General features: G+C 36.2%; 1 protein-coding gene across 1 annotated transcript; it reads left to right on the plus strand.

Annotated features, from left to right (window-relative positions):
- The first annotated feature begins 7421 nt into the window (after positions 1 to 7421).
- On the plus strand, positions 7422 to 8078 carry LOC137614998 (protein FAM200A-like). Its single transcript, XM_068344634.1, has one exon. It carries the CDS (start codon positions 7422 to 7424, stop codon positions 8076 to 8078), a length of 657 nt encoding a protein of 218 aa, XP_068200735.1.
- Positions 8079 to 11347: the final 3269 nt, after the last annotated feature.

Below are 11347 nucleotides of genomic sequence, written 5' to 3' on the forward strand. Positions count from 1 at the left end.
ACAGAGGCATAATAATTACATCAGTTATGAAAATATATAATATGTTTATTCTAAAGAGAATAGGGAGAAAGATTTATGAAAAGCTGAGAGGTCAACAAGAAAGATTTAGAAAAGGTAGATATTGTACTCACCAAATTTTCATTTTAAGACATGTTGTACAGCAATATTTTGAATATAGAAATCCACTTTTGATAGCATTTGTGGACAATGAAAAAGCCTTTGATAGTGTGCACCAGCCAGCTTTGCTGAGAGTCCTGCGTTATTATGGAGTCCCTCTTGAATATGCATATTTGATTAAATCTTTTCATGAACATAGCAAGGGCAAAGTTAATGTTATTGGAATCCTATCAAATGAATTTCCGGTGAAGAGCGGAATGTCCAAGGAAATGTGTTGTCACATATGTTGCTTATCCTCCTCATCGATTTTGTAATGCATAAAACAGTTGGGGATGGTGGAGAAGGATGGAACTGGATTGGTAATAGGAAATTAACTGACCTAGAGTAAGCTGAAAACGTTGTCCTTATTAGGTGAACACCCCAGGATTTGCACTGCTCACTTATCTGAATGCATGAAATACCACTTGAGGTATAGCTCAAGATAATAGAAGAAAGATGGAGATGATGAGACTGGAATAGGCAATGGACGAGGAAATATTGGAAGGAGAAAGTATTAATGAGGTAGAATCATTTAGATTTTTAAGAACTATGATCTATAATACAGGGTCATTAGAATTGGAATTAAATGAAATATTGTAAAAATTAAATTAATCAATGGTTAAGTTCAGTAAAATTTGGAAATCAGATCGCCTAGAATTACATATAGAAACTAGGCGATATATCAGTCTAGTAAGATCAGTTTCACTGTATAAACATGAGTCGTGGTATGAAAATGAAACAATATCCAACAGATTTTGTAGACTTGTGAACAAAGCCCTCAGCAGAATAGTGGGAGTTTAATAGCAAGAGACAGGATTAGAAATGAAACTGTAAGAGAGATGACTCGAATGCCATATGTGGATGAGATCATGGTGAGGGATAGATGGAGATGGCTTTGGCATGCTCTTTGCACTCCACAAGAGAGATTAGTGTACCATACTTTTAATTTGGCTACACAAGGCACTAGAAGAGTTTGAAGACATGGCTGAAGAATATGAAGAATTAGGTTGGAGATGATGAATGGAAAATGATTTAAAATCTCAGGATAGAGACGACTGGAGAAATCTAAACGAGGCCCTTTACGTCATTAGGTGTAGGAGGAGATGATGGCTCTGTCAAACACTGTTCAAATGAAAAGGCAACCCTTTTGGCTGATGTGTTTGACAATAAGGTAGAATAATAAGAAACTTATTTGTCCTCATTCCTTTTCCTGAGGATAAATGAACTAGGTTTGCTTTTCGGTGTCGGGGAATTAAAGCTCTCTTGATAGACCTTGATGCTTATGTAAGTATAAACCCAAATGGCATTTTTTTTTTTTTTTATGAAGACTGCAGATTTTTCAGCTCATAAGTTATTTTCTGCAAGTTAGCAGGAAGAAGTTCATTTATTACTTGCTGGAGAATTTGTACTGTTACTCCACTATGTAAAGATGTTTGTAGTAGCTTATATCCATTTGATTACCGCCCAATTTCCTTATTGACCATATTTTCTAAAGTTCTTGAACGTCTTTTGGCGAAAAGTCTAGATAGGTTTGTCGAAGGTAATCATTTAGTGCTAAATTTGCAATCTGGTTTTGTTAAAGGTCTTGAAACATGTGATGCACTCTTTACAATTTCCATTGCTGTACAGAAATCCTCTGATTGTAGTCAGGAAATTCGTAAGATTGTTCTTGAATTTAGTGCTACCTTAGTCCGTAGTAATCCTGAGGAATTTGTTTTCAAACCTAAACAGTTGTGAGTGAGTCGGTCTTTTCTTATCATCATTAATAAATTTTAAAGTAATACATCTCAAATAGCTGTTGATGATAAGCACTACAGTGCTTATAGGATTATGATGTCATGTGTTCCTCAGGATAGTTTTTTTGACCTGTTACTTTTCATATCATGTACACATGACATGTGGTTTGGCCTATAACACAAGCTCGTTGGATATGCTTCTCTCTTGCTGTCAATTCTACCTCCTGAATGTAGATCTGGAGTTGCTGAATTTAATCCTATAGATATAGCCAAAGTTAGTGCCTTATCCAAATTACGGGGTATGAAGTTGAAACCGAACAGATCTCAAAGTATGATTGTAAGTTCATCGAAAACAGTGGCTCCTCAACATTCGGATCTCAGCATTAATATTGTTTTTTTAACTCTGCATTTCTTTTAAAATTTTAGGTGTGATTCTTGATAGCAAATTTACTTTTGAGAAACATTTTCATTCTCCTTTTTTTTTTCAATATTGTTCTGCTGTCTGGTCTGCATCTTCTGAATCTCTTCTTAATTTATTGGACAGAAGACTAGGTATTAATATCTGGCCTCATCGTTCAATTAGTTCGTTATGCATGTTGCATAAGATTTCTCATAATTCTGACCATCATATGCGATCAAATCTTCCCAGACTGTACCATCCTGTTCGCAATACTAGGTACACAGTTAATTTAAATAGTCATGCCTTCTACATCATGAAGCTCAATACTACACAGTATTCTTTAAGTTCCATTCCAGTTGAGATCAAGTAGTGAGATGATCTTCCTAATCAGGTACTTGAGTCAGTGGAACTTCAAAAGTTATAACTTACAGCAAATGTTTTTATGTAATACCGGCTGACATAAGTCTCTTTATGTAGTTTATATATGAAAGAACTATTTTCATGTAATTACAGTTCTTCAAATAATTTATTCGAATTAGTCATTATTTCTCTTTAGTTTATTTATTTCCTTATTTCCTTCCCTTACTGGACTATTTATTCTTGTTGGGGCCCTTGGGCATATAGCATCCAGCTTTTCCAAATACTGATGCAACTTTCCTAGTAATAATAATAATAATAATAATAATAATAATAATAATAATAATAATAATAATAATAATAATAATAATAATAATAATAATAATAATAATATGAAAATCAACACAATATCATTCTAATATAGCATTAAATTTCTATCACACGCTGGGATCAAACCTTAGTGTCTATAAGTGAAAGGAAAGGTAGCTGATTCTCATTCATGCCAGCAGAGGCTCTAAAAGAAATTAGAACCAAAGTGCTAACTGCATCTTAGGATTTACCTGGTAAGACCAAAGCTTTTAATACCAGTGAATTTTGCCCAACGTCCTGACTCACTAGATGACCTGATTCATAGCTTTTAATTTGAATTACCCTAATGAGTCAATATGGAGGATAATGAATATAACATTCCACTTTCATAGAAACAAATTTTTACCTCATTATTATTATTATTATTATTATTATTATTATTATTATTATTATTATTATTATTATTATTATTATTATTATTATTATTATTATTATTATTATTTGTGATTGAGCTCTAATCTCTTCAAGTGAAAAGAAAGATTAGTTACATTCATGCCACCAGAATCTCTATAAGATGCTGGAACCTTATGCTAAATGCTTTTCGGGATTTACCTGGTGAGACCACAGTCCTTCATATATTTTAACTATATAGCGACAATTTACTTTTCTTGATTTTGAATTCAATCTGTCGGTGCTAGTCTCCTACAGGACAAAAGCCTCGGACATGCCCTTACACTTATGTCTGTTTATGGTTTTTCTATGACAGTTTGTACTAGCAAATGTTCCTATCTCGTCAATCCATCGTCTTTTATTTTTCTTTTCCTGTTTTATCTAGGGACCCAATCTAATATTATTCTTTTCCATTTATTATCTGTAACTTGCATCATAACCGTATCCATGACCATTTCTTTTTCTTATATGTTGTTAGGATATCCTTTACTTTAGTTTGCTCTTGCATGTTGCTCCTGGTTTTTAATTCCCCTAACTATTCTTTCTAAAGCTCTTCGAGTTGTGTAATTAGCTTATGTTATAGGGCTTTAGTAAGGCTCCACGTTTCAGATGCATAAGGTAATACTGATAGGACCAAATGATTGAATACTTTTCATTTTAGAGAGAGAGTGAAATTTCACTTTTCATAATTTCATTATGTTTACGAAAATCTCTGATCACCAAACTAATCCTTCTTTTATTTTAGGTCTCATGTCCATAGGAAACACCTACTATCTGCCCTAAGTATGTAAATTCATTAGTAATATCTAGAGGTTTGTCCATAACCCTTATTTGTCTCGTCTCTGCAATTTCGTTAACGATTACCTAGTTTTACTCATATTCATTTTCAGTCCTACATTTCTGCTTTCTCTATTCGAATCTTCTATCATCTTTTCCAATTTCTACAATGATTCAAAAAACAAAACTATGTCAACTGCAAATTTTACTCCGAAATAATAATAATTTATTCATATTTACAACCTAATTAAAAAAAGAAAAACTTCTAGGCACGCTGTGAATAATTCAGGAGATATGAGGTCTCTCTCTAATTCCTTTCTCAATTGGATTTTTCTTACTATCTTTATGTGCTGTAGTTTTAGGATTGCTAGAATTCCCGTATGGATATTTGTAAGTGTCCTAACGTAAGATTCCTCTATTCCTTGCTTTTGGAGGGCTTCCATTGCTGCTGAAATTTTGACAGAATCAAAAGCTTTCTCTTAGTCTATAAGTTCCATATAGTGGGTTTTCATGCTCTGGTGATTTTTTTATTAGGTGATTAATAACATGCATATGGTCAATTTCTAAATCACTTCCTGTCTCTTTTATCTTCGGCCTAATATAATCTTTAAGATCACATTAAGCCGATCAATAATATAATGGGATGTAATTTTTCAGGTCTATTGCGTCCCACTTTTCTTGGGTAATGTGCATGATAATAAATTTCTTGCAGACATTTTAAGGAAACTTCAGCAAGTTTTACTACGCAATCTCCTCCGTCTCTTATTTCATCAATAGTTACACTTTATTCTCCTGCTGCATTACCTCTTCTCCTGCCTTTTAATGCGTTCCTTCTCCTACTCTTACTTTTGGTACTGGTTCAGATGTTTCATTACTTCTATTGGCGAGGTTATTTCTTATATTATTATTATATAGCATTGTATAGAAATCGTCTGCTATCTTTAATGCTCCATTTATTTTACTAAGGTTATTTCAATTTTCATCCTTTAAAGCAAACATGTGTTTGCCCCCTGTTCCTCTTTTCCTTTCATTAATTAGTTCGTTTGTTGTTTTGGATAGTTCTGTAAATCTTACTTCATCTCTCTTGGATTTCATCATCATTTCCAATGTTTTTTTTATTAAGTTTTTGACCTTTTCTGATAGTTTCCCTTGATCTTGTTTAGGATTTTTTTTCACCCATCTCTTGTGCTGATTCCAATACCGTTCATTTCATGAATCACCCATCTATGCATAGATGAAGCTTCATCTAAAAAAAAAAGAGACAGTATTATTTGATAGTAGTTTGCCTCGATTTAACGCTGTGATTGCCAGTTTTAGGAATGAGAAGTAACTTCGTTGCATGGATAGAAGAATATTTGAAATGTTAAACAAATTTATGTTTATAGGGATTGTTTCAAGTAGTGAAGTTGAGAAAAAATGTAGGTATGACTTATTGAATAGTTCGAATTTGTAAAATAGGAAACTTAAGAGAAGAAATAATGAAGTTGCAAAAAGAAATGGTCTGGTAAATCAAAGAAAATTCTTCAGTTACAGACTGTGAGCATATTGTACTGGTTAAAGTAATTGTTTTAATGTGAGACGTATTCACCGTAAATGAGAATTAGTAATCTGATGTTGAAAAAAAAAAGAAGTAAAATTACTACATAGAGGTAAAAAGTAAAGTACAACTACATCAACACTTCGTTGATGAATGTGGCTGTGAATTTTGACTAATTTGAGTCATTGATAGCAATCTATTTTCAGAAAATTAAACAATGGTCTGACTGAATTTTGATTTAATTATATTTTAATCAATATTATGTATAAAGAAGAAGGAGATTTTGATACAATATTAGTTATGCATCTATCGTAATGTTTCAGTAAAAAGATGTAAACTCATAAAGAGAGAGAGAGAGAGAGAGAGAGAGAGAGAGAGAGAGAGAGAGAGAGAGAGAGAGAGAGAGAGAGAGAGAGTATTGAAACTCGATTATCAGTGAATGAAAGGTCATTTGAGTGTAGTAACGTTATTACACTCTGATAGGTCACATTTGGCCAGTTAACAGATTTATTGTTTTTTTTTTTCGTATAAAATGTCAATTTAGTTGATAACTATACCATAAACTAAATAGTTTGGGAGAATTTATAAGAAATCATTTGGCCTCATTTGTATTTACTCTTTATATAATTATATATATATATATATATATATATATATATATATATATATATATATATATATATATATATATATATATATATATATATATACTGTATATATATATCAGTGGTTCTTAACCTGTGGGGAATTCCCCACTGGTGGGGAATGGCAGAATTGCCAAGTGGGGAATGACCGGTCGGACAGAAGAACCACTGTCTTGTCACATTTCGTGAATTTGTTTCCACCCACAAATAATCGATAGTGCTTCAAAATTTAATGTTGACTTACTTTACAAATCACAACCATTTACAGACTGTTTTAATAACAAAAACAACCAATATATGAGGTATTGTAAGTCATGTTTGGGTAAAAGTGACAACACTGTTGGGTTTGAAATGTCAACAGCGGCTCCCCGCAAACTCACTCCTGTCGCGTCTCTCCTTGGTGTAACAGGTGGGTAACAGAGCTCCCATTATTAAGTAATTACTCCTACGTGTATATATTCTTATGGTTATTTTATTTAGTGTGTGTGTGTGTTATTCTGTGATGCATGAATGAAAAACCGTTCCATGGAATTCATGTAATACACTGTGACTATGACTATGATGGCCGTGTCTTAGAGACCGAACAACACAATGCCACTTCTGTTGTTCGTTTTTTTGTTTCTCTCTTGTATGATTGTCACTTCTTTCTTTTCATTTTATTTCTCTTCAGGTACCTTATTATTACCTATTTTTTTCCTTATCCCACAGATACATATCCCAAAGATCGAGATGCCGAAAAGAAAGTACGATGACAAGTACCTCGCATCAAGGACGATGACACAACCACTCAAAGAAGCGCTTGAGACGGCAATCAAGCTTGTGAATTTTGTCAAAGCGAGCGCCCTCAACACTCGACTATTTTGACGGTTGTGCCAGGATATGGAATCCGACTACGAAGGACTGCTGTTCCACACTGCCGTTCGCTGGTTATCGAAAGGCGACATGTTAAATCGGCTTGTGCATTTGCTCCCCGAAGTTACACAATTTTTGGAAGAAAGGAACAAAGGAGATCTGAAAGCTGCTGTTTCCAATGCAGGCTGGCACTTCTTGCAGACATGTTCAGTCACCTAAATGAGCTTAACCGCAAGCTACAGGGCGCGGACTCCGATATAATCGGGCATCGAAACAAAGTGAACGCCTTCGTCTCAAAACTTGAGTTGTGGCGAGGCAAGTTCGAGACTGGCCGCAGCGCAACGGCTTTTCCAACGTTGGCGCGAATCAGCGAGACTGCTGGTGGCGTCAGCGACGTTCTCAAGAACGAAGCCATCATCCACCTCAACAGGCTGCTGGACGAGTTTCAGCACTATTTTCCGGACTTCAAAAGCAACAACCCAATGATGGAGTTCACGAGGGATCCCTTCAGCTTTCGAGTTGACAACTTCCCGAAGGAAGCAGAAGACATCGAAGATCAGTTTCTTGGCCTGGTGCATGACTCCGCAGCAAAGGCTGTTTTTGCGGAGAAAAGCCTGAACGCATTCTGGGCCACTATGCATGGTTCGTATCCTCGCGTTGCTCTGGCGGCGCTCACACTAATGGTTGCATTTCCCTCCACGTACCTGTGCGAGTCGGCGTTTTCGAGCATGGTTGAGATCAAAACCAAATCGCGAAACCGCCTGATTGACCTTGAATCTGATTTGCGCTGCGCCATTTCAAAAGTGGAACCGAACATTGAGGCACTCGTCAAGGCGAAACAAATGCAAAAGTCTCATTAACCTGTATGCGTCTAGTGTTGCATTTTTTGTATGTTTTTTATGGGCCAAATAAATTGAGAAAAAAACATATCGAATCTTTTCATGTGTATTTTATTTCCTTGTGATAACTGTTTGTAAAAAATCTAATATATGCAAAAAAAATTAAAGGCCGTAAAATGGCACAAAAAAGCAAAGCGTATATTTACATATTAAAGTTAAACACTGCATGGGTTAAACTCGAATTTGTCAATGACCGATGCTGTGGTGGGAAATGGAGAGTTGGCTCACTGAAAAGTGGGGAATTGGAGAAAAAAGGTTAAGAACCCCTGAGATATATATATATATATATATATATATATATATATATATATATATATATATATATATATATATATATATATATATATAATTTATATATACATATATATATATATAATTTATATATACATACATATATATATATATATATATATATATATATATATATATATATATATATATATATATATATATATATGTATAAACGTTTTAAACGTTATTTTATCCTTAATGAATATAGAACAATAAGACCTATCTTTTGGAGCCTGATACACCTAATATCTTTCTTATATGTATAGTGCTTGATAGGAAGATTTACACGAATGATACGATAGCGTTTGAGTCTTCATTGATCGGACGTTCTATTAAGCCTTTATTTTTATTTTTCATGTTGAGGATGTCAGTAGCGTTGGATTTACTTAATAAGAAAATTGTTGAGGTAGGAATTATTTGGCATAAGATTCTACATTATAAATATTCATACATTTTTATACATTTGAACAAAAGAAATTTAATTTTTTTTCTTTGTTATACTATTTTGAAGCCCTTTCTTTCTAATACCACTAATGTATAATTAAATATAGAAGAACGCTCTGGGAAAAACAGCAATCTTTTTGAAGTGAACAATAACGCTACACTATCAATACATACTTTTAATGTCACTAATGTCATAATGCAATACAATGAAATATGTTATGTAATCCCATTCTAATATCTAAATTCCTGTATCAGAATGTTTGGAAGGCTCACATACCGAATACAAACATTGTAACCATGTCAAATAAGACTGAAAACCACCAACAACGTATTCTACAAGTAAAAAACCAAATGAATATGGAAAGTAATGATCTCCCATTTCATTTACGTAAAAAAGACAGTGATACATTTTTTACATGTGGTGTTTCTACCTACTGTACTACCAATACATTCGCTAATCTAATTCATTAAGCTGATAATCAACTGCAGAGTTAAACATTTTCGCTAACGCTGTTTTTCTATTAGCCCAGCGGCATAGTAAGAAATATGAAACCAATTGTTCAAATTGTTCTAAAAGCACCAAAATTGGCACACATGTGGATTAATACATTCTGAACAATTTTGGATATGGAGGCATTCAAGATTCTCCCCGTAGCACATTTGGCGGCCATTTTTCAAAATGGCCGCTATTTACCGTTAGCGTCATTGAATATGTACCATAATTTGTCTTTTTGTGGATGCTAAAGGTGATAAGTGTGCTAGAGGTGATAAGTATTGTACAATTACACATACTTCTGTGCTTACCAAATAATTTGGCTACCATTTCACAAGAAAATGAATTTTACTTTGCAGCGGCAGCGTTGGTGGCAGTGACGGCGGCTGCAGTAATAGTATAGTGTTGATAGTCATGGTGCTTGTAGTAGTAACTTGTGGTAACATGGTGGTGTTTTGTGTCTTTGCAGGTGAGGCAGCAGCAGCACCACCTGACATCAGAGACGCGTTGTTCCAGACTGCAGCCATGGCAAAGAAGTTCCAACTGGTCGATACTTTTGAGCAACGTACTCCCACAACACCTCCTGAGACAAACTGGAAGCTGTGTCTTGTATGTCAAGAGGAGACAACAGAGTCACTTGTCTGCCCAGTTCTGTCTAAACGCCGAGACCCTGGGAGTGGATACACGACAATGGCTGCAAACTTGGTCAAATTTGATGAACTCGGAGAACTGCCAAGAACTGTTCAGTTACAGAGACTAGATGAAGGACAAGGTGTTGAGGCGACAATGGTTGGCCACCAGGCCAAGTGGCATAAAACATGTATGCTCAAATACAATAACACAATGCTACGAAGAGCAGAGAAGAGACGCATCGCAAGCAGCTCAGCATTTGATAGTACTGACAATGTCCAGGCCAAGCGCGCCAGAACACACTCTTCAGAAGCCACTACCAGCGGCACCTCCTGCTTTTTCTGTGGAAAGTCTGGCACAGAGACCCTACATGAAGTAACAACCTTCCAGCAATCCCTCTTGACCAAGGACATGAGCAGAACAACGCGTATGTCAAGGGTGATGGAGGAGCCATCGGCCTCACAGACAATCCAACTGCACTGAGGCGCTGGATGGTTGCCGGACCGGAGGTTGCTAGAGTGATTGTGGAATTTGACGACTTCAATCTGCATCCACACGATCAAGAGGAGACACGTCACCACGAAGAGACACCAAGTGTGCAGAACACTTTTGCCAGAGATGTGCGCTCACTCGTGGCCGTCATTGAAGAGCTGGGCAACAAAGGGGAGGACAGTCAGGACTTGCTGGTGCTCGACACAAAGGAGATCGCAGACCCTGCAGTCATAGAAACAGTCCGTAACGCCAAGCAGATTGGCCAAGACCAGTTTGAAGCATTCTCAAAGGAATGCATCGTGGACAGAACCAAGTCCATTGAGGTGGCAATCCACCGGAACAAGCTACCACTGTTTGCGACCAAGAGAGGACCCAATATACCCAAAGGAAAAGAACAGGTCAAATCTCTGAAGAATGATGTTGCGCTCTTCGCACGATTATATATCGGCTGCCAGACCCGTGATGGGAATCTAGAAGAGTTCTTCAGGCATGAAAATCAGCAATGCCCTCCAGCTTTATCTGACGGAGGGAGACTGTACCTAGGGAGCAAGAGTGACTTGCTGGTGTGCCTTGAAGGCCATGCTGAGCCTCAGTTTGAAGCTCCTACTGTCACTGCTGTTGTCCTCGATGGAGCAGTAATCGTACAGATGTTGAAGCCGGGTACTGCCAACACGTTCGAGGAATATGCACAGCAAGTGTTCATCCCATACGTTGTACAACGTTTCCAACATGTATCACGTCTTGACCTTGTGTGGGACAGCTACAGAGCAGATTCCCTGAAGGCATCAACCAGAGAACAGCGTGGAAAGGGAGTACGTCGGCGTGTTGTCGACTCAGCAGTCATACCAGGAAATTGGCAAAGTTTCCTGCGAGTTGATAG

The sequence above is a fragment of the Palaemon carinicauda genome, chromosome 21, assembly GCF_036898095.1.
Source record: "Palaemon carinicauda isolate YSFRI2023 chromosome 21, ASM3689809v2, whole genome shotgun sequence".
Lineage (NCBI taxonomy): Eukaryota > Metazoa > Arthropoda > Malacostraca > Decapoda > Palaemonidae > Palaemon > Palaemon carinicauda.

Coding starts and splice junctions, on each gene's coding strand:
- LOC137614998 (XM_068344634.1), top strand. CDS start 7,422: ATGTTCAGTCACCTAAATGAGCTTAACCGCAAGCTACAGGGCGCGGAC.